The sequence below is a fragment of the Triplophysa rosa genome, linkage group LG16 (genome assembly GCF_024868665.1).
Source record: "Triplophysa rosa linkage group LG16, Trosa_1v2, whole genome shotgun sequence".
NCBI classification, from domain to species: domain Eukaryota; kingdom Metazoa; phylum Chordata; class Actinopteri; order Cypriniformes; family Nemacheilidae; genus Triplophysa; species Triplophysa rosa.
Genome location: NC_079905.1, coordinates 20,879,027 through 20,903,867, shown reverse-complemented (window position 1 = coordinate 20,903,867; position 24,841 = coordinate 20,879,027). Strand labels below are relative to the sequence as shown.

Here is a 24,841-nt window from a genome sequence, read left to right as displayed (position 1 = left end):
ACAAGACTAAACTAATAACACATCGCATAGGAACACTACAAACTAGACTAACTAACATGACAAGAAATCACCCACAAGACACAGTGCAATGAACCAACACAAGACAGAGAACACAGGGGCATTAAATAAAGGGACAAATCAAAGGGGAACAGGTGTGGGGAATGAACTAATAAACAACCAATAACAAGAGATACAAAAGGGCGGGAACACAGACAAAGACCGGAGAGAGTATCGAAGGCCGACAGGGTCAAAATGACTCTCTCCACACATAACAAGGGATCCTGCCGTGAGATTCTGCCACAAGATCAAGAAAGACATGACAAAATGAGGCAGAATCACGACACTACCATAGTAGAAAAAATGGCTTTATAAATGTCTTTGTTCCGTTGAACACAAAATAAGATATTTTGAAGAATGTAGGACAGTTGTGGGGCACATTTTAAACCCATTGCAATTTTCCTACTATGGTAGTCAATAGGGATGTAACGGTATCAACATTTCACGATACGATAGTACCTCGATATGAAGACTACGATACGATATTTATTGAATTTCGTGCAGGGAAAAAACAAAACAAATGAAGACTTGGAAAAATGTGGCATAAGTGTTTATTAAACTATGACTGAACAAAGATCACATTTATTATTTTTAGATGAGGTAATTTTAAAGTGCAAAGAACAGTAATATAATAGAATAAAAATTAATAACATAAAAATTGAGAACATGAAACATGAAAAAACTAACAAACAGTCAGGTACTCGCCTCATTCACTGCTTCACTCACTGCTATTTTTTTTTCTCCTCGTATCATCATGAAACTTTTCGGGGTGATGTAACAAATGGCTCTTCATATTAGTGTATTCCCCAAATTGTACTTCGCAGTCTGGCAGTGTCTGCATATTGTTTTTTGTCTGTCCGTCACCTTTTCTCGTTTCTTGTTACGGGAAAACCGAAATGCTTCCACACATGCGATTTATAATTCGCTTTAGCTTCAACTAGAGGTGGGCGGAATGGCCAAAAATCTATTTCAAGGAATGAGTCATTTTATTTCACGGTAACGATATATTTCATGAAACAATCTTCCATTATAATTCTATATTTTATACCTCATTTTTCTTAGATTGATTTAACTAATTTATTTATTACAGTTCATTTAAATGCTCACCATAGTTAAAATGTAGGTAAGTTATGAAAATGTACTAAAGATATCAAATTAAGTTCTGATAATCAGATGTATTATTTATTCATATTTATCTTCTGGCTATATCATATGTATACAGTAGAAAGATAGACAACATATATAACAATAAAGTATGAATATGCACAAACAATGAGAGTACAGTATATGACTAAACTGGTGTTCATGGGGTCTGTACTGTAGGTCTTTATCGCTCTTCACTCTCTATTAGATGAGCACTTTTAGAGCGCTGCGACTCTCTGTCTTTAGGTTTGTTTATTCTCGGGCTTGTTTTTGCACTGCAAGTCTCTGGTGACTACTCACGCGTCTCCCAAAACTGGAGGTAGAAGCGCGTCACATCAAAGCGCTCGTGCACGCGCTCGCGAGCATCATCGCGCATTTCAACGCAAGTTTCACCTTGGCTCGCCTGAAGTTAAACTTTATAAAACTTAAAAACTTATAAAACAGGTTTTCAAAACAACCTGACTTCTGAAATACGTGTTGAGATTGAGCTTTTTTAAATGCTGGCGCAGATCCCTGCACGAGCACTGCGGGTGAGAGAGAACGCGCCGGACTGGAGCGGATCACTAAACTACAGACTGAAAGAAGGTCAAAAGAATGTTTGATACGTTCATTTGTTACGGGTGGATTAATTCATTAGTTTTTTTCAGAATAGCGCCTAATTTGCAGCGTGCCGAGTTAACCACGCCTAGTTATTTACATTCCGCGGAATACACGGAATAGAAAAATCTCTTACAGTTGACATTTTATTCCGCAGTAACTGTATATTCCGTCATTCCGCCCAGCCCTAGCTTCAACAATTTGTAAATCCGTTTCTATGCCACTAGCGGCATCTGCCACTTTCGCTCAACTTGATCTGTAGCGGGCGGCAGCAGAGCGCAGAGGATGATGGGCACGCATGGGTTGATGGGAATTGTAGTTCCCGCTTCCCTCAACTCACTCCATTCGGCTGAAAAAACTACACTCTACCTGGAAGATCTATCGTCATGCGACCACGATAGTATCGAAAAAAAATGCTATCGCGATACTTCGATATTTACAATACCGTTACATCCCTAGTAGTCAATGATAACCAAAAACTGTTTGGTTGCAAGCATTCTTCCAAATAGCTTTCTCTGTGTTCATCGAAACAAAGGAATTGATACAGATTTGAAACAACTCCAGGGTGAGTAAAAGATGACGGAATATTTTATTTTTGAGTGAACTGTCCCTTTAACAAGCCACATGATCTGAGGTAAAGACACACTGATCATGAGTAGACAGCGGTCAGTAATTTGCTAGTTGGCTTTAGTGATATTTTGGCTGTTGTGCTATGTGTCAGTAAAAAAGTTGAATGTGAATGTTGCTGATTTATATAAAACATTATGACAATTACATACAAATCAATTGTCCGTGTTGTCACTCAGTTGTTTCATTGTCGATTCGTATTGCCATTTAAAAAACATATTGATGTCTGTAAGTTGTTACTCGAAATGTGTTTTTGCTGTTTTTCATCTGTAAAACCTGTCCCCTTAAAATATTTTGTGAGCGATATAAGAGAAAACAGCACCTTTCCATGATACAGTACGATGCAATAGTGTATAAGAGTGAATATGTACAGTGTTTGTGTGTAAATGAATGTGTGCTGTCCTCAGGAGATATGGATGGTCACTGGTGGGACCATGCGTCATGGCACAGCGAGGCCTCCTCATTGTCTATGGTGAGGCTTGGGACTCTCCCATTTCCCCTCGTTTAATCCACCTCTGCATGTGTTTTTCTCCTCCTTTTTTATATCATCCATAACTTGTAGGAGACATTCAAAGGGGAAAAAGAAAAACAAACGAGCAGACTTATTTTTTGGACGCCAATTATGCCCCGTCCGAGAGGCAAAAGACAGTGGTGCGATTTTGGGACCGTTCCCACGAGGAGGATGCGGAGTGGTGCGAGCCCCAGGTGAAAGATTCAGGGGTTGACACGTGCAGTAGCACCACGCTAAACGAGGAGCATAGCCATAGCGACAAGGTACAGAGACGACTCCTTGCCGCCTGTTTCTCGCTTCCTGCGACCTCACTACTGACCTGCTGAAAGCGCTCACTGTTTGTTTCTGGCCCTCGAGGGTTTTCTACTCTAATCGAGCCTCTCAAAGGGGAGGAGAACCCTCTTGTCGGCTCTGCTCCACTATCTGCGGCTGCAAACGTTCTAACAAGCAAAAAAAGCGAATGAATAACTTCCTGGCACTGTTTGCTACATGTCCTGCATGCTTCTCGATTCGGCCAAACGCTCCATTTTGATTGCAAAGCTGTTTTCCTCACTTGGTCAAGTCACCTTTCCACACTTTACCCCTCTGGGATTTCCTGACATGATTTTTCCACGCAGTCCTATAGTCTCAGCCTATATTAACACAGAGATAGACTAGTGTGAGAATCAGTCTTACACTAAGCAGTTGTTTTTCTTTTCCCCTTTTCACTGTGTCATTCTTCATGCTGTCCTTTCCTGCCCTGTCCATTCACTAGTGTTTGTCTGTCGCAATAACTTGCGTCATTCATCCATACTGCTTGAGGATGCAAGAGTCCTTTCATTTGCTTTTAATTCATTTATGAGTGGTTTAGTCAAGCTCAGTGGTCCTTGTTCTGCTTAAGAGCCCACGTCTTAATACAGTACCAAATTTGACTATACGAAAGCTGTACAAACAAAAATCAAACGTGGAAATGTATGCATTTGTTATTGTTAGTTTCTAACTGTTATGTTACATGTTTATCCTGGGTGCAAGTAATCACAATATTTAAAGTTATTCTTTTACTTTTGCACAATCTGGCTGATTTGATAGCGTCTACAGAGTGACAGATGAATAATTGCGAGAATAAATTTGACAGTAGGTTGCATTTTATTATTGCATGTGCCATTGCAACGTCATAGCACACTTGCGGCCCGTTTTTGTTTTGCAGACCACCTTGCTGACACTGACCTTGCTCACTGTTGTCCACTGAAAGCTGTGCTTGAAATCTCTCACCCTGTCCTGTGTTTTGTGTCTCCTCTTGTTTAACTCACAAACCGACTCCCACAATTAAAATCAATTAAAAAAATGGATTAAAAGTCAATTTAAATCATTTTTTGCTCGTAGAGAATGCACTTTTTTTGCTAGTTCACCCAAAAATCTGAAATGAAAAATGTTATACTCACACGATCTTCCGTGGTGCACAAAAGAAGATATATTGCAGGCAGTCCAGAGTGGCTGTCCGACAATGGCCACAAGGATGTAAAATACAATGAAAGTGCTCTATTCTTAAGAAATCATACTACAGTACGCTATTCCAAAGCCATACAATATCTATGGGTGAAGAAAACTCTAAAATTTCGATTATTTGTAGTAGTTATTAATTTGAAAATATTCCTCTTTCACCGGCAGGTTTAACATCAGTGACCTCACCAACACAAACTGAATCAAATATTAATGTGATTTAATAACTAAAACACAGTGAAATAATGAATCACAGCAAACACTGAATAACATTTTTGGGCTTATGGGTGAACTGTAACTTTTAATAATCTACATATTGCAGCATGGATTCTGCTCAGAATGACATATTAACTACTTGTGATATATTGGTACAGTAACAAAATAATGAGACATGAGCATTTATCATTTGGTTATTTGAAATACAAGGAATGTTTGCCTTCGGAGTTCAAAATGTACTAACTTACTCTAACTGAGATATGTTTACTATTTGGCTAATATTGTGTATGCCTTTTTCTCTGTCATGGCCCGCTCACACCAAAATTGATAAAGATAAATATATTAGCGTCCACACCAACACCAACCATATATTCTAAGCTTGCATGCTACAGTTTTACATTTTAAATGTGTGAGCCCTCTAAATTTGGATTTTAATTGGCTGTCAATTTGTATCATTTATCTGCTGGAAGAAAATCCAATGATATTGTTCCTATTGTTTTATTTGTTGTTTGGAAGCCACTAAACTTAGAACAATATTTATCATAATTGTGTGGAGTGGTTTGTGTCATGTCTCTTGAAAGCAAACAAGAGTTCTGCCTCTTCTGCCTGTATTTTTTCTGGACCTTTGCAAGTGTGCATGTGTAATGTGTGTGTAATGTGTAGATGCTTGTATTAAATCCAGAGGTGTATTGTCACTTTGACCCCGTAGCACCCGGTGACATGGCAACCGTCCAAAGATGGAGAGCGCCTAATAGGGCGGGTAGTGCTAAACAAGCGGATGAAAGATGGCACAGTGCCCAGGGACACAGGCACGCTGCTGGGCCTCAAGGTAAGAAGTGTTCAACGAAAGACCCAGAATTCTCTCAAATTCACAAAAAAATCCCAAATTCATGCTAATGACTCTACTGTGTGTTATAAGAGAATGTTGTCATCATAACATTGTAGACTAAATTTGGTTTGAAATGCTGTTTTTTTTAAAGCCTACATGTTCTGGGTCCAGTGCATATCACTTAAAACCGTCGTGTCACTTAAGCACACAGTGTTTACGTGCAAACTGTGTGTCAGTCAGCATCAGTCACGGTTCAGGAGGGCAATATGTGGGCTGGTAATGATTGTCATTGTTTTAACTCGCAAAAACACCTTCTTTATATGCAAATTGTCTCATGCAATATCATCTGCCTGAGAACAAAAAAGTGTGGTCATAAAGTTGAAAACTGCAGGCATATTTTAAATGCATTTCACATAAAGCATGTTTGAAAAAGTAAATATCATTGCTGTCTATTCTATCGCAGGTCGTGGGGGGGAAGATGACAGAGTCTGGGAGACTTTGTGCTTTCATCACAAAAGTGAAGAAAGGAAGTCTAGCAGATACTGTCGGCCATCTCCGACCAGGTGAGCACATCCACACATAGCAATTTGTAACTTTTCTTTACATTTTAGTGAATTGGCTAATTCATATGTATTTGTACACTGTCATTTCCAATCATCTTTGTTTATTAGGATGCTTTAGAGTTGCTAAGAATTAACCTTAAAGAGACCATGACATTGTTGAAAATACGGTCGTTACTTACTATTGACAAATCGTCGCCTCGGAATTATAAGGTTCTATCTGCATTCTGCGCAATTTTGAGATATTGAGTTTTGGTTTTCCATTTGACTTTTTGATTTCTAAAAAAGTCACAAAATATACACAATATAAAAAAAAAACATCACATAATGTAAATAAGTTATCACAGACTAAGAATAAGTGAATAACTCAATTTTGACAAAAACATCAGAAAGAACATTATAATTCCAAGAAGACGAAATGTTGTAGCTAAAAAAAAATACGACTGTCGATTAATAAATGTCTATAGTTCATTTTGACAGCTTATTGACTGAAACTCAAATATGAATGAAAATACAGTATTAAAGTGTCTAGCGCAGCTTAAATGAAATCACATATGACGTTCAGTAGAAACATCCTCAGAGAACATAAAAAGCAGCCTTCAAGCATTCAAACTTGTGTTGTTTCCCTCCTCAGGTGATCAGGTCCTGGAGTGGAACGGGAGGGTCTTGCAGGGAGCCACATTTAAGGAAGTTTACAATATCATTCTAGAATCCAAACCCGAGCCCCAGGTGGAGCTGGTGGTCTCGCGGCCCATTGGGTGAGTTGAAGAGGGTGATGGATCATTATTCTGCACAATACTCAGCACGTCACTTCAGGGACACAAAGCTCATTTTGCCTGACAATGTCGGTTTATAAAGAAGGATGACCTGTGGGAGCTGAACATAGAAATCCAGACACACAACATCTATTCACCAAAGACTTTTTTTATAAACTTCTGCTTTAGGAGGACATCCTGACATGCCTAAAAAGTGTGTATTTTATTATCTTTAAAATGCAAGTAGGTCAAGCAAGGATGTCTTAACCCCATGGATAGATGATATAGATGATTGTATCAAATAAACCATCATAGTGAATACCACAGAGGTTTTAGTGCACATTTTCAAAAGTCTGAAATCTTTTCCTTCAATTTCTCATCCGTCTGTATATACTGTATCTAGGTACATTGATAAAAGAAATGTATTCAACAAATCTTACTGATATCTTATTGAATATTTTTGTAGAGACGTCCCTAGAATACCAGAGAGCACACATGGACAACTTGAATCAAGTAAGTTTAGTCATTTTCACACATAAGCCAAGCCAATAAACTTGCATTAAATTGCCTAGCGGGAAAGCAATTCCACAGTTTGTGTTTTTTTTCTCGTATTCTAGGTTCAAGTTCCTTTGAATCCCAAAAAATGGGCCCTTCTATTTCTGTCACGTCCCCAATGAGCCCTGGCATGCTCCGGGACAGCCCTCAGTATCTGTCTGGACAGCTCTCCGTAAGTACCCACAATATCCTTCGGAGCATCTTTTGACTTCTTTTGCCTTCTCTGGCTGAGATGTTTCAGTGCTGCTCGGTGATCGGTGCATCGGTATGATTAATTGATTGATTGAAAATGATCAATTAAATCTCTTAAATTTGATAGCAAGGGTTCCATGTACTTTGGGGCCACTGATTCGAGACCTAGATGCTCTCGGTTGCAGTTCAGTCTGGACTCGAGAAAGAAACCCTCAAGCGGAAAATGTATTATTAGTTTTCAAGCTTGTTACCTTGACGTGAACTTGGCAGCCGGTCAGATCTGACACAGCACTGGCGACTAAGACTGTTATGTAAAAGAAATTCCTTGAAGGGCTATTGTTCTTTCGCTGAAGTTATTTATTATAGTATTTATTCAATGGACCAACCTTGATCTTAAATACCAAACTTGAGTGGATTATTCCCAAAAGAGCTGGCAGCAGCGAGCGAAGTTTGTAGGCGTGTTTCTGGCCATTTTTGTTAGTGATTTTGCTTCATCCACTCACAAAAAATAAGTTTTAATATACAGTATTTACAGTAGGAAATTTACAAAATATCTTTGTTTAATATCCTGATTAATATATGATTTTTACCATTAAAGAAAAAGCGATCATTTTGACCCATACAATGTATTATTGGCTATTGCTACTTACGACTGGTTTGTGGGTCACATATCTCTTAACCCAACAGATATCTAAGGGCTACATGTCACTACTGTATCTGCATTGGCTCTTAAAACATAACTATATTGGCTATATTAGTAATATATAAAATACTACTAGCTGTACTAGCAGAGTAATCAGAATCAGAGTCACATTAATAAGTAATAATTAATAAGGCTGAATCTCTTCTCACATGGGTTGTTTTGATGTGTGTGCCTCTGTGCAGTTTTGGTTTAGTTTTATTGCTTTTTCTTTGTTAATTTTACTTATCCAGAGCCCATGCCTTAGTAGAAGAACCACGCCTTTTGTCCCTAGGGTCCAGGTAACATCATCAGACTTCTCTCTCTCTCTCTTTTTGTTTCTTATTTCTGGCAGTCTCTCACTCCATTACTTTCTCTCTGCGTAATTTGGAAAATGCACTGCAGGAAATCGGCAACATTCCAAGTCCCCTTCTTTGGTTTTCATTTTTTTGCCTAAACTTATTTTTCATCGCAATTACAATTGCATCCACAATCCGTGTACTTGTGCCTCATATTTTAAACAGCATTAGGCCTGACATATGCTGCATGAATTACATCTCTGTTTTAAGTAGTTTAAAGAGACATGTATTTTGGATGTTTTTTAAATACTCACTAAATATAGCATGTTTTACTTGCATAGTTAAATCAACTCGATTAGAGAATAAAGTCTCTTTAAATTGTAAACAATTTTTACATGTAACATGGAACATTATATTTGTATTGATATATGATATCAGTCATCAATTAGGATGTTACATTTGTCATTTATACAGAATGAATAGTCTCTCTTGCTTGATTGTTATCGGAACTACAGACTTTTGAAAAATCCCTTTGGTCCCAGTGTGGATATACTAGTACCGTCAAATATTATGTTCTGTGATACAATGGAAGGTTACAGTATGTTAACTGGCACATTTTCAAGGTATTATTGCATTTTCCAACTAAAACATATCTTTAAACTTCAATAAACAAATTGTACCGATGAAACTTTACATGGGCATGTGCAACACATTAGTAATGTCGTATATGTCGTAATGTTTTTGTGGGTTGGTTTCCTTGTCTATGTTTATGTTGTTCTGATTTGTTGTTCAAGGATCTTACTTTGAAGATCTGTTGTATTGCTGCGGTTTTGTGCTGTAATGAGAAGGGACCCTGGATTACCCGGGATAGTCCCTAGTTCACAAGGTGTGTCCTGTTGTCATGGCAATTCTTCAAACGTCTTCTCTGCTCTGATACACCTTTTAGCAAATCTCCAACTATATTCCTGGCTGCCACGACAATAATTTAAAGGAGTAGTTTACTATGAAATTTCGCCATATAATGGACTTGAACGGGGGGCTTTTGGTTAAGGTCCAAATTTCAGTTTGCAAATTTCAGACCTCAACCAACAGTCCCCTGTTCAAGTCTATGATATGGTGAAGAACACTGGAAAGCTTTCATCATAAGCCTCAATTTGTTTTTGACGGAAGAAATCAACACACGGACGGCTTGTATGACATGTGGGTGAGTGAATTATCATGACATTTTAATCTCATTGTGAACTACTCCTTTAGTAAATAGGTGCTTCGTGTTAAAGTTAGAATTGAACAATAAAATGCATTGCATTCCCAATGATTTTGCACAACAGATGAAAACGCAATTGAGGTGTTTTGCTGTAAGGGTAGCTCTCTATGTAATAAGCGAATAATATGTCTCTTCTGCATACAATAAGAAAGCCCTCCTTATAATAAAGAGAACCAACCCACAAACCCATTACGGCTCTCCAGCTGTACAAGGCAGACTAAATTGTCCAAAACAAAAAAACAAAAATCCTAAAGCTACAACAGATTTTGCTTTCACAAATTTCTTTGACTCACAAATAATCTTCTCATTTCAATGTAATATTAAACCCCTATGGTTGTTGTTTAGATTTCCTGTTGCAGTCTAAAATGCTTTTCTCAAACTGATCTTGGTCACGTCTCTATGATCATTTAATGGTACAATTTGTTTTCACCGAAGCCTTCCCCCCCTCTGCCGTTTTTGCAATGAAAGCTATCTGGATTCCTCCAGTCTGTATTGAGCACTTTCAGTTGCTTTGCTGCATGCATTAGTGCTGGACTATTTTTAGAATAGCGAGTACTCTCTAAAGGTACAGTATAGACGTGTGTTTGCTCTACAAAGGAAGGGCAACTGCTTGAAGAATTTCTATTGCTAAATGCATCAGTGTTTTGTTATGGAGAACCAGAACATGGCAAATGCAATAATGAAATGAATAAATTATTGAAAATCATTATTTATAGTCTTGTTGTTGCCCTTCCCTTTTTTCAGATTGTGGGGGATATCGTTACTTTAAGCATAGATGAAGCATGTGTCAGATGTAATAACTGAGACTTTCAAAGCTATTTGATTTCAATATCTGATCTGAGTAGAAGTTCATTTGTTTTCTTTTGCGGTATTGTTTTATGTGGGCTTTGAACGTATCTGTCAGTTTAACATGAAATGTTGATAATTGCAATTAAGACTGAGTCATCTAATTGGGCGAGACTCCTGGCGGACACGCCCCCATCCCTTGGCCAGCCAATGAGGGATGAAATGTTCCACAGCCCAGACTCACAGCGCACAGACATCTGTTCAAATCCTCTCATGTCTAGCCTAACAATAAAATTGGCAAATATCACAGACAATTGTTATATATTGCTATTAAAGGAATATTTTGACATACAGTAAATACAGCTTATGCTCTTGTTTTGTTCAAACAGTAGTGCACTTACAGTGTACATCTATTGGACAATGTATTATTGGAAGTACTTTTATGTTTTTTTATAGTTTCTAGAGAGTTTTCTTTAGGCACATGAACGTCTGTTTATGTAATACAGATGTAATTCCTATGGGTGGAGTTTCCACCATGTCAACAATTTTGTTTAGATTGTTACATCATATGCAACTCGTTCTCACTCCCGACTCATCACATATTGACGTTCGGTCAGCGCCCCTCGTGCAGGGTACCCTTTTGCCGTCATTTTTGACGAGCGGGTTATTCCATTGCTTTAGGTTGTTTGCTATACACTCCAGACCGAGAGGCATTTACTTCATTGCATTTGTAAAAATATAATTGGTTTCATAAAAAAGATATTTGGAGCATCCCCTCCCCCTCCTAAACCTAACCACTTTTCAACCATATAAAACATAACGCACGAATAAAAGCACAGTCACAGGTATTTATTGCACAAACAGACCAAAAACGGTATAAAATTTGTAGTTTTTGAACGACACTGTGACTGCTTGTATCTTGTGTTTTATATTATATCATAAATAAACTGTTACATGACTTGCTCTAATTGCCTGAATAGCGTCACGTAAACACAGTTATCCTGGCTGTTAAACTGAAAAACAAACCCCAACACATATCATCATTGCAAAATTACACCCCAATATATGATAACAGTAAAATTTGCGTGTTGACACCAATGGTTCCTCGTGGAAAGCAAAGGATTACCCCGCATGTTAAAAAGCGACGCTGAGTGGCAGCGGAAGTTATCATAGTTGGGTACACTTCTTTAGCAGTGAATGGGAGACTACCACAAATATATTTATTGCATTCTCGTTTGCTCAAATAGCAAAAGAAAAACTCAACGATAGTGTTTTCACTACTTTCAACAAAATGAAAAAAAAAATAGAGAGAGTCTGATAACAGCAGTCAAAAGAGAGAATGATGTCAAATTTACTGTGACTTCCATAGACGCTGTATAAGAAACACTGTTAACTATTTTTATAATTTGATGCAAAGGTAATATAATACAAAGTATAGTGTTATAAACGAACATACATTTTAAAAAAACTTTGGAGGATTTGCAATGCTGATGACTGTTGAACACAGTCTTGTGATAAAGGTCCATATTTGACGAGTCGGGAGCGAGAATGTGTTGTCATATCCCATCAGTTTTCTGTATTTGCACATCATATCACAATTGGTTTTACTTCTGGTCAGGTTACTTTGGTTATTACAGTATATGTAGATACAAGCACTATTAACATCAGTTATCAGCAAAAAACAACAGTAATAAGTATCAATATTTTTATTTCCTTGTGTTTCACATGACTGTCGCTTAAGTTTCACCTGTTTAATTCTTAAAAATTAATATTATTTTGTGCTATATGTAGCATTCATTTTGTTATTGTTACTTTTTGGATTAGATTAGATTAGAATTTTTTTTAAACTTTTTTTTAAAGGGGTCATAAGGCACGAATACGTGTTTTTATGTGTCTTTGGTGTGTTATAAGTTGCCCATGCATGTATTAGACACATAAAATTGCAAAAATGAAAGTGTCGAAACAAAAGATGCATTCTATCTAGAAGCAAATGCTCAACCAGACCTGCCTAAAACGCCTTGTGTAACCACACCCCCACAAATCTACATCAGTTCGTGGTATGATTTGACTAAGACCGCACAAATGTATATGCAAGTAAGGTGGGCGTACCTGTCAGTACAATTGCTTTGGAACCTGATGTTCCAAATATGGTAAGAGGCGTGTCATATGACCCCTTTAAAAATAGACAAACATCAGACAGTTTTCCCGCTATTTCATCATACTAATTCCCGCATGGCCTTTATTTTTTATTTTTTATTCTGACACAATGCTTTGTCCAATAGACTTCTATTTTAAATGCATTACTGTAGCATCTTTGTTTTTACAAACTAAGCGATGAGGCTTAAGTTGTATCTACCTCACAATTCAATCTGATTCAATGTTTAGAAATAGATCTCCTGAGGTTAGAATTGTCTAGTGTTTGTGTTTAGATGCAAGCGCATCATCTGAGGCTCAGATAGAGAGAGATACAGTAGCCATCTTGTTTTAGTTTGTGTCTGCTGTTGCTGTATCTGCTCTTGTAGCGTTCTGCCAAGCATGCGATGCATGCGAGGTCTGTCGTAGACCCTCTGGGGTGAGCTCACCTGCAGACCTCCTAACAGAGTCTGTCTATCCTCTAGGTAAAGCTTTGGTACGATAAAGTGGGACATCAACTCATTGTTACAATCCTGGGAGCCAAAGACCTGCCTTCACAGGAAGACGGGCGGCCTAGGAACCCCTATGTCAAAATCTACTTTCTCCCCGACAGAAGGTAAATGCATGCCAGAGCTCTGTCAATGGGCAGATGAAATAAAATGTTGGTTGAACATCGTCTATGGTGTATTTGTAGCCTTTTTATTTGCATTTGAAATTATTAAGCCCACCTCCAACCCCTCCACACCAACTAATTATTATTTCATAACTAGTTCCACAGAAATTTAACGTTCACTCAATTTCTGTCTCCAATGTGTTACTTGAATTGTTATTTTTTAGTTGGACCAAACTTGACTCAAACATTAAAAAGTTTGCTCAACTAGTTGTATAGTTCATTCAACTAAAACGTTTGAATCTGTATTTTTTTTAACTACAGCCAATTCAGTTTTAGCATTAATTATATGTGTTTTATGTTATTTAAACATATTTAGACAGTATTCCCTTCATGCCATCACTTCAGACACACGAAAATATAACACAACACGCCAAAATTAAACCCAAAACACACTGCAATAATACAACTTTTAAAATGACATGTTTTATGAATTAAACAAGGTGAAAGACTACGTAGCCTACTTTTGACTTGTTTGAGCTCCTTCCCTCGAGATGCTTGCTACTTCTCACTTCTAAACACAACAAAACATTGAATACATTGTACGTTTTTGTCGATACATTTGGTTAAAAAATGAATATTTATTTAGTGCCAGTTACCTCAGGTGAAGCTTGGCTCTGCTGCCTCCCGCAACTATCTTTTTTCAAAATTAGTGATGCTCTTATTCATTTATTACCAAAATTAGGTTATCCTATATTCAGGTTAAGTTTATAAATCTTAAAAATAATGGTTATATTCAAATGTTGTGGGAACCACTTCTCTTTCGCTTCTGTAATGCTATATTATCATATATTGCCTGGATTTGGGTTTATTAGTCCGTTCAACTTTAGCCACTCTGAATGTTGATTAAATTGGAAAATAACTCTTCATTTAATGTTTTTTAAAAATATTTTTGCATAACACGTTGTCTCAACTAAGTCCAACCAAGAATATTAGTTCAACTGAGATATTTTTTCTCTTCCAGTGTTTTATTAATTGGCATTTTTACAGCGCAATTGTTATTACAAATACTGCAAAAAACATTTCAAAAGTAAAACATTAGGTGATATGACATTAATGATTATTTGAGAAAGAATGTGTCCAGAATGCGATAAAAGAAATGAATGGTTCTTAAAAGAGGCTTCATTTTGTTTATGCGTTTTTTTTTCCCTGTAATTTGCGGTGATGTTTGCATTAAATTCACCCTGGTTCTGTACTATACTGTAGCCAGAGCATCGACAGCTTTAAGTTATGAGCTCATGTACTCTTCTCAGTGACAAAAGCAAGAGGCGAACAAAAACAGTGAAGAAATCCCTCGAGCCCAAGTGGAACCAGACGTTCATGTACTCGCCGGTGCACAGACGAGAGTTCAGAGAACGTATGCTGGAGATCACGCTATGGGACCAGGCCAGAGTCCGAGAGGAGGAGAGTGAGTTCCTGGGAGAGGTGAGAGAGGAACAACTGTGTTTCAGATGCTCTTGTAATGCAAAAGGGCTGCTGTTTTTAACTTCAACCTTTAGAAGGTATGAACATGCTATTTTATGAGGATGACTGGTAAAATAGGCACCATGTGTCATTATAAGCAGGGTCCAAAATAAAAGTATTGCCATACCTGCCAAGAACACGTCACTTGGGAAAAAACATCTCAGCTGTAAATATTTCTTACCTGCCACTGAACTTGACATTATTTTTATGAAATAATAGATACATGTTGTAGCTGTGATGGAATAATTGAACCTCTTATTCGGTTCATTGTGTCACTCAGCTAGTTGCTCAATAGATTGAATTAATAACAAACCATAGTCATATACACAGTATAAATAATGTATTTATGTGTTTTTAGATTCTGATAGAGCTGGAGACGGCACTGTTGGAAGACCAACCTCACTGGTATAAGCTACAAACACATGACTTGTCTTCTATGCCGCTGCCCAACCCCTCTCCTTACACGCAGAGACGCCTTCCACATGGAGAGAGTCCAACACGCAGGTTACAGAGTACGTACATACACCTGCTGTTCTAATGAATGCAAACACAGTCACACCTACGTCTACTTTATTATATCTGATCACCCAGAGTCCCTTATGAATAAGATCGTTTGAGGGCAGGTTTGGGCGCGAACTTCCCCGGCGAAGTGAGTAACCACGTAGCCCGCCAGATTGGCTAGTGATTTGACAGTGTTACCCGCCACATATGATTTTAATGTAATAACCTGTAATTCAATATTACTAAAAGTCTTTTTCAATACTGAATAAAACATGCATCACTGTGCATTATGGGATTGCCTTATCGATGAGCAATAACTATTATGTCTCCGTGGTGTATCTTGTCGGGGTGCATTTATAATTTGGATTCATTTGGAACAGCCTCATAGTTTGGAATGTATTCGTGATGCCTAAATGTTGATGTCACATCTGTTTTGGTTTGTGTTTGAGTCATCTTTCATGTTTGTCAAGTTTAGCTAAGTCAAGTCTTTGTTATTGTTGTATATGCTTTGCATTACCAAACAGCACATGGGTTCAACTTGACTTACCTTCAGTGGATTCATGGAACACATGAAACAAAGTTAGACCCGAGACTAAGGGAACATGAGGGTTTTAGATAAGGACTAAGAAGGGAACCAATCAGAACATGACACACAAAATGAGGTAACAGGAAATTACTTGACAGCAACTGTGACTAATTTCACAAAAAAAAACATGATACAAGAACCACTAAACTTGAACAAAACCCTAAAGGGATGTGACAATTGCTTAGGTGAGCCGTTTTTTTGTTGTTGTTATTTACACAGTAAAAATATAAGAGAGGTTTTGTTGATAATAATGACAATGTGTGTCAGTGTGTTTGTTTTTGTTGATATGTTTTCTGTGTTTATGTTTTGTTTTCCTCATAAAAAATATTACTCTCTATCACTCCATTGACACATGTCCAGACAAGGGGCCATATTATTACAACTCAGGTAACTTCTTGCTTGCCCCAGATCCAGTAGCATGTGGTTATTGTAAAGACCAGTATCTGCCCCCTGCACCCTCTCTACATCTCCTCAGACACCTTCAGAAACCCTGTACTGTTCCACACGGCTTGCATGGAGTTGTTTAATGTCCATCGCTGCTGCTGCTGCTTCTTGAAACACATCCTCACATTTCAGCTTGTCTTCCCTTCAGACCTGATCTCCACTGGAGAGTTTTTACTATTCCTGAGTGGAATTGTCGTGGACTGCTTTTCCTCAGCTCTCACAGAGATTTCTAATGCTCGCTATGTTTGTTGGTTTTGCTGTTTGACCAAACCAGTGACAAAGCCTCAAAACAGTTCATTCAATTTAAATGTAGGGCCTACTTCTAGAGCACTTATCAGAGTTTTGTTTTGTTGCATCATTATAGAAAATACATTTTATAGCAGTAGAGTCATAAAAAAGCAATAGCATAGAAATAAAGTAAAATGAAGAAATGATATAAAAACCAGAACATGAGGATAAAATGCATGGTATTTAAATACATGGTATTGTTGCAAATATTTCATAGAATGTATATTGTATGTTTTTGTACTTTTTCCTCAGAAATACTAATCAGGGTCTGTAGTGTATTTTTTAAGGGCGAAGAAGGAAGAGCAAACTTTAAGTTTAAGTGGGATTGTTTATCCTACAATACAGCTGCACTTACGTTAGAAAAAGGAATTTTATTGGATGTAGTTATATACACACACACACACACACACACACACACACACACACACACACACACGTACTGTACATAGACCGTGTGTATATAGTATATATATATACTGTATATATATATATATATTAGCCTTTCCAAAATGATAAAAGCTATTTTTATTATAATATATAATAAGCTATGGCTGAATAGCATATATTTAAAATATCACTCATTATTCACATAAAAAGCAGCTATCGTATAACCCAAAAATGGCAATGTTGACCATGATTACATGCAGGTTTTGTGCGTGTGTCTTGTCTTATCACACTCTCTAAACCTTACATCACAATTTTTTTCTCTTTATTATGGTCTTTGTGATCCCTTCTTCCAACCATTCTCTCTCTCTCTCTCTCTCTCTCTCTCTCTCTCTCTCTCTCTCTCTCTCTCTCTAACACTCTCACTCTCTCAGGGTCACAGAGAATCAGTGACAGCGAGTTCTCTGATTATGACTGTGAGGACGGGGTTGGTGTTATCTCAGGTACAGTCATTGTACTTAGTTATTTAAACATTGTCCTTAAAGTAGGATAGTTCACCTAAAAATGAAAATTCTGTCATCATTTACTCACCCTCAGGTTGTTCCAAATCTGTATAAATGTCTTTGTTCTGCTGAACTCAAAGAAAGATATTTGAAAGAATGTCAGTAACCAAACAGATCTCATACCCTATTTACTGCCATAGTAGGGAAAATAAATACTATGGGAGTGAATGGGGGATGAGATCTGTTTGGTTACTGACATTTTTCCAAATATCTTCCTTTGTGTTTAGCAGAACAAAGACATTTAAACAGGTTTTATATACAACATTTACTGTATACACAGATTGAATTATGTTTGTACTGAAATATTTTTTTCCCAGAACTGTTAACACAAAGTTGTTACATTAATAGTCAAAGATTTGGACCTACGAGCTCTTCATGCTGTTTATATTGTTACTCTGATATTCTTCAGCTTTAAAGCCATTTCTAGCCATTTTAGGCATTACATCGCTGCGCACATGAAGCATTTTTTTCTTGATGTGCATTATGAGATTGTTTTCAAATCAAAGCATTCTCATGTATGCTGGGGACTTGATGGCTGCTTTTCCTTAAACAGCTGGCCCAACTTACCCTTTGAAACATTTTTATTGGAAAATTAACTTTTGTCTGTTAAATGACAGAATCATACTAAGTGGAGCTTTTTAAAAAGCCTAAAGGAATGTTTTTCTCGGAAATAATCTCTACTTTTCTAGCTGGCACGTGGGTCCGTGTATCATCTATTCCATTCAATATAACAAACGGAAAAAAAAAAAAAACAGTCGATATTTCGTTTTTCCGTTTTTCTCTATGCACAAAAATAAAAAAAACGATGTTTTACTTCTTATTTCAGCTTGAAACGGGAAATCCAATAAATAAATAAACCAAAACGAAATAACGACCCTAATTACTGTTTTTCTCATTTTTGGGTGATTTTGCACGGATTTCAGCGCGCGCAGGCGCACTGTGTGAGCGCGGCAGCGCGCCTAGAGCTCTTCACGAATCTCGCAATCGATCAGTTATCATTTACAATGGCTTCACTCGAGCTGTACATGTTTCATATTCATCAAATGTTTATTAATAATATGACATATCACGAGATGTCGGAAAAGAGGCCATGCTCTCTGGGGAACACTGCAACATTATTATGGTCCCTCCGTGAGGTACAGGCTCTGGCATGTTACCTAAAAACAGTAGCCTAATGCAAAAAAATCTGCATAATGGAAATTATTGCCTACATAGACATAGGCACATGACTACAATCATTTGGCAGTTTACTTGGTTAATTTAGCTAAAACTGATGTAATGTAATAGTGCAAATGACTAGCCTACACAAAAACCACACAGTTTCAACACAAACTGAACATCTTTTATGAATTAGCAGGACAGTAGTTTTAGCTGGAGGAACCTAATGAACTCGGTTGAGTGAGGTTACGGGGGGAGGGGCTGTTCGCATCCCATAACTTCTAAATTACAAAAGTAATTTATGGATTTAGACCTTTGCTGCTGCAAGCCAGCTGTGGCTACTTAATCGTTTACTTAAATTTCACATATTAAAAGCAATAATGCTAACAAACATCGACTGTAAGCTCTGGAAAGTATTGTATGTGAACGTTAGGCATTGTTCGATATATATTTTTGAAATATTTTCCACAGTCATGTCCTCCTCTGTCAGTGTGACTCTTTTAGTGGGAGTGAAAAGTAAACAAAGCATATGCAAATGCGTTCATTTCCATTTCGAGCTTCGCAAGTTCGCATGCACTTGATCCCGGTAAGCCGCTGTACATTGCGCATGCGCAAAGCGTGCGCGCGCAGAAGACCCTGGGAAATCACCCAAAAATGAAAAAACTATAATTAGGGTCGTTATTTCGTTTTGGTTTATTTATTTATTGGATTTCCCTTTTAAAGCTGAAATAAGAAGAAAAACATCGTTTTTTTTTTGTGCATACAGAAAAACGGAAAAACGAAATATCGACTGTTTTTTTCTTTTACCGCCTGTTATATTGAATGGAATAATCAAATGATCAGATGATTGTGCTGTCCCCGTTTCTGTGTACGCTCACAGATCGCAGCTCAACATATTAACTTTTAGACATAATTTAGCCCAACCCCATTAAAATACTTTATTAAAACCTTTAACTTTAATGATAGTTAAAAATCCTTGTTGACTTTAATAATCAGTGACATCATTTTAATAGTTACTAGTAGCATCTCCTACTGTCTGTACACTGCGATTTGATCACAGTCAACACTAAACCGCACCGCATCCAAACGTGTATGTATGTTAACCATCTTTTTATGTACACAGTCAAAGCCTAAAATCGAAATGTTAACATGCTTTTGCTGCGTTGCAAGCATTTGTATTTCTTTCGGAAAATGGAAATCTAGTTGCCTACGTTTGTAACCTTGTAAGATTGACTTGATGTCATCGCAGGTGTACTACTTCTGTTTAGTTTGTTTCAGTAAATATAATAAAGTTTAACGCATGTATATGTTTGCATTTGTTTGTGTGTTTGGTCTCAGATTATCGGCTCAATGGCAGGGATTTCCAGAGCTCCACGCTGTCTGTACCTGAGCAGGTTATGTCCTCCAATCACTGTTCACGATCGGACGTGATTCGCACACGTTCGCGGTCACCCAGCGTTCCTCCCCCACAAAGGTAACCTCCAAAAACACTTGGTTAAGCATCTTGCTAACATAAGCCAAACACCAAATCTTGCCTCTTCAAACACGTGCTATCTCTCTAAAACATTAACAGCTCTTTTCATCATTTGTAAATGACGATTGATTTTAATAGTACTGCCTCTCTAGCACGTTTGGTCACAAGCGTTTTTTTCGCCTCTCCTCCAGTCGAAGTTTAGATCATGGTGTTAGAGGAGGACCCTCGTTGTATGGCCCCCGTCATCGGCTGTCCGAAGAACGCTACTCACCAGACAGGTATGTGTACATGCCACATACTTAAGGCTGCTCAGATTTTCTCACAGTTCTGTACTGATGCTTACATTTATTAGGGCCTCAAGAACTCTCCTGTGTTTTAAGATTTCCCTTTTTTGTTACAATGAACAAAAATAGGAATGTTGGCATATTTTTCATCTTTTCATTTAACGTGATTTCAGAAATTCGATGGGATGAATATGATGTGCCAAGAACTTCAGTGCACAGAGAATCTTCATTTCCCATTTCATTTCTTTTACAGTTGGCACTGTACTGTATATATCTATATTTTTGCCTTACTTGCCTCTCATTTTATCCACCTATCATTACTGTATTTGTTTTATGCATTTGGCTGAGGGTTCCATCCAAAGTGGCTAACGGTACATTTTGTCAGTGTCTGTGTATTCTGGGAATCGAACCCATGACCTCGGCATTGCTAGTGACATTCTCCAGCCTAAGCTTCAAGAGCTTATCATTCCATTAAATCATGTTTCTGTTCCTTGCTCCCTGTGGTTGCAGCCAGTATCTTACCCTCCCTCCTCGAACCAGACACAGACAGCCAACCATCGACCCCGCTATCCAGGACCCCAGGTATTCTGATACCTTAGAGAGTGCCATTATGTTCAACCAAACCTACCTTCCCAAATGCCTCCCCGTTCTGTCCATTCACATCACCTGTCTCACTTTGACCCGCCCACTTTGCTGCTGCTAATTGATTGACAGATTGCCCACTCAGAGCACATGATTAGGAGGGTGCTTATCTCACTTATCTCACAAAGGAAAATGAACAGTAGTAAGTACACTCACACTTAGAAACAAGGAATCGTATTTTCACCAGGCAAAGGCACCTTTTGTAGAAGCATTTTAAAAGAAAGTTTCAGGTTCTATGCAAGTTAAGCTCTATGGATAGCATCTGGGACATGCTGTTTGTTATCACAGACCTTGTCAAAGAAAACAAAATTTGTATTTACAATATTGCACAATGGATATCTATGGGCAAGGTATTGGGGGGGGATTTTTACATTACAAATGTAATGCAGGTGGTGTCATGTAAACAGTACTTTGTGAAATATTGTTAGTATACATTAACATTTATGATGTTTAAAGATGCTATTCGTAACATTTTATGGAAAATTTCAATCTAGGGTCATTGGATTTCAACACAAGAACAGTATGGAAAGTAACATGCCGTTTTATGTTTCAAACTGAGACGGCGATATAGAGGCGAACGTTCTGGAGTGCAGGTTAAAGTATCATGTTATACTGTTAAAACGGTGTGCAATGCGTTGCCTTATATTGTTTACTGTGAACACCATTTTTTTTGCATATTGCTTGACAAGCTTTAGTTGTATTTAACCTGAAATACCATTGAGGTAAAAGCATGATGTAAGGTAATGACTCTCTGAGTTTTTAGTATCTGTTTGCTAGTGTGGGTAGTAATATCAACAGTTATTCATGCTAGCACATTTTTCATAGTTAAGTCAAGAGCAGCATTTCTTCTCTGGGATAAATGAGAGGACTTCAACCATCTGTGTTGGTTCTGGTGAATGCTCGGGTCTAAATTATAGTTTTGATAGCTCTGCATATTTGCCTGTTCTCTTGACTCAGGGTAATTTTATTTCTTCTTTTGCGCTTTGGGTGATCTTTGCCTTCCATCAGCCTGCTCTCGGGGATGAATCGACCATTAAAAACAGCTAAGAAGCACTGCCCACGTGTCCCCCAGTCAGATATCGCCAATATTGTCTCATCCACCTTTTCTCATGCACTCTCACTTTCTGTTTCTTTTCTGAATTGTAGTATATACCCTCTGTATCGAGAAGACGCGGTCAGATTACTTCGCTCCAGTAAAATGGCTCGTGCATACTCAGAAGGCGCTTACAATAGCATGGAAAGGTAGTAAACCACTGTTACTCTTGTGTCGTGGGTAGTAGTTCTGACTAGAATAGCTAGTGATGCCAGTTTATGTTTCAAGATTTTATGAAGTCTACATTTGGAGTCGATTGTGTCTTATAAAATGGATCATTTTCTCTTCAAAATGTGTGAACGGCAAACGCTTAATTATTGGGTGGTGATATAATGAGTCCTACTGTACCGCCTATTGAGAAAGCTTTGTGCAATCATTGTAATGAGTCCTTTCAAGAGGATAACGTTCCAATTGTGAGTTTGAACACTACGCCTCTAAGTACGGCAGTAATCTTAAAGCTCCATTTCCCAAAGGTAGTGTGTGCTGTAAGTGTGCGTGTCCTCAGCTGCCTTCCCCACGGCAGCGTAATGAATTGTGTCTTGTTGGATGACTGAGGGTGGGCTTGTGTTGTTTTGATGACTGGGCACAAGCTCCTTCAGCCAACCAGCTTTATTTTCTGACAAAAGTGCCTGTCAAAAACCAACAAGCTAAAGTGGATGTTCATTGTGAAAGCATACATATATATATATACAGTATACGTACTGCACAAATATGTGTGAGTTCATCTATTCAGTTTTGGAGGCTTACTGTAGTGGAGTTCCAAATATTTCGGAGTGGATCTAACCAGATTTGCTGTGTGGAAGCCCTAAGTTGTCTTGGATCCAGAAATAGACCTTCTTTTACTCTGTTTTCAGAGAAGTTTTTAATGAGGTATTATATGACTAAAATAATACTGTTGTTTTGTTATTGCCAAATCAATTCTATACACTTGCATTGAAAAACAGACCTGGAGGAATATCTAGGGACAAGAAATCACACTTGAGATGGCGTTTTTCAAGACTTATGTAACCATCTGGCAACAACTTAACACCTACCCAGAGCACCTTAGCAACTGCATGGCAACACCCTGGCAACCATCCACCTCACCCTAGGATGGTAATGAAGAAATGGCGAGCACCGCTCACATTATAACTTAAAACTGTTAGTAAATATGCCGGTGTAAAACTCAAGTTGTTCTGGGTGGTTGCTAGGGTGTTGCTAGGTGATTGCTTACTGGCTAAAGTAAGGCTTTCCATGATCCTGTCATGAATCACGGGGAAGAACCCAATTGCAGGCAGCGGGGATGAAGGGGTTAACACAAAGACTTTTAACGTAAAACAAAAACCCACGGTGGGGAAAACAAGACATGATAACAAGAGAAATAACAGGTAAACAGGAACATAAACTGACTAAACTAAACTAACAAAGACTAAGTACAACACTAGACAAAACTACAATGAACTAACACTAACTAGACTTACTGAATGATCACGAACAGGAGCCCGAGCATGGGTCAGGTAATCATAACAAAAACAGCACAAGGCACAGAGGTATGACCACAGACAATGAGCGAGCACAAGACAATAGTCACGAGGGCTTTTTAAAGGGGAATACAAACGAGGGATGATAACACAGGGAGGGTGACGGGCAGGTGACAAGGATCAAACACTAAGGAGAAGCTAACGAGGAACGAGAGGGCAGGAACAGAAACGTGACACCGGAGAGAGAGAGTGGATGTGGAAGGCCAAAAGGGTCAAAATCGTTCTCTCCACATATAACAAGGGATCCTGCCGTGATTCTGCCACAAGATCAAGAAAGACATGGCAAGATGAGGCAGAATCACGACAGATCCGGAAAACATATGCGAATGACTCATCTACTTCATTATCACATTAAAACAGAGCAAAAGAATGTGAACAAATGTTTAGGGCTTCCATATGGTTTTAGGTTTTAGTGGAATGAGAATGTTAGCGAGTAGAATTCTGATTCTGTGTTATTTTATATTCAGGAGAATGAGGAGGGATAGACATATTTCTGCGTTCAATGACTCGTTTGATTCTCCTGAGAGGTAAAATTAGTTTATGTTAGATTTGACTGTGTTTACAAAGCAGTAAAACCAGACTTCCCTTTCTGTCGGTCTCTCGACGTTGTCGAGGTTGGGGTTCGTCCTTGAGAACCAATCACTTCCGACTTCTTAGAAAAGGCCAATGAAAATTGGCGAATGAAATTTGCATGCCGGACTCCGCCCCCGGATATCCGGGTATAAAAGGGAGATGGCGTGCCTCATTCATTCACCTTTTTGTTCTTCGGAGCCTTCGCTCGTGATCAACAGACTTCGCTACAAGACTGCCGGCTCTACGACGTGGTGCAGCGGACTGTCCCTTCCTGCAGCGACTTCCCCTGGGCGTCTCGGCGGTTCCAGAAGTGTTCAAGTTTTTTTCTCTAAAAGAGCAAATTTCTCCAGCGTGGCATGTCCCGCTGTTCTCTTGGGTGCAACACACTCATCGAGGAGGGGGATGGACACGATGTCTGCTTCCAGTACGCTGGGGCAGATGTTGTGGATACGTCCTGCCCGCACTGCGGGCGGCTGACGATTCAGACGTTGCGTCACGGATGGCTGTGTTCCCAC

The 24,841-nt window shown here is 38.3% G+C and overlaps 1 protein-coding gene across 1 annotated transcript in view; it reads left to right on the top strand.

Moving 5' to 3' along the window:
• The window catches only part of rims2b (regulating synaptic membrane exocytosis 2b), a 117,540-nt gene that overhangs the window by 54,795 nt on the left and 37,904 nt on the right, over nt 1-24,841 (top strand). Inside the window, exons 8-23 of the mRNA XM_057354440.1 lie at nt 2,832-2,896; nt 5,340-5,459; nt 5,923-6,022; nt 6,654-6,777; nt 7,241-7,287; nt 7,392-7,501; nt 8,455-8,502; nt 13,168-13,298; nt 14,606-14,777; nt 15,175-15,328; nt 17,454-17,522; nt 20,079-20,214; nt 20,406-20,492; nt 21,009-21,080; nt 22,287-22,382; nt 24,221-24,280. Of these exons, the coding sequence (XP_057210423.1) occupies nt 2,832-2,896; nt 5,340-5,459; nt 5,923-6,022; nt 6,654-6,777; nt 7,241-7,287; nt 7,392-7,501; nt 8,455-8,502; nt 13,168-13,298; nt 14,606-14,777; nt 15,175-15,328; nt 17,454-17,522; nt 20,079-20,214; nt 20,406-20,492; nt 21,009-21,080; nt 22,287-22,382; nt 24,221-24,280 (1,591 nt within the window). The remainder of the gene's footprint in view (nt 1-2,831; nt 2,897-5,339; nt 5,460-5,922; nt 6,023-6,653; nt 6,778-7,240; nt 7,288-7,391; nt 7,502-8,454; nt 8,503-13,167; nt 13,299-14,605; nt 14,778-15,174; nt 15,329-17,453; nt 17,523-20,078; nt 20,215-20,405; nt 20,493-21,008; nt 21,081-22,286; nt 22,383-24,220; nt 24,281-24,841) is intronic.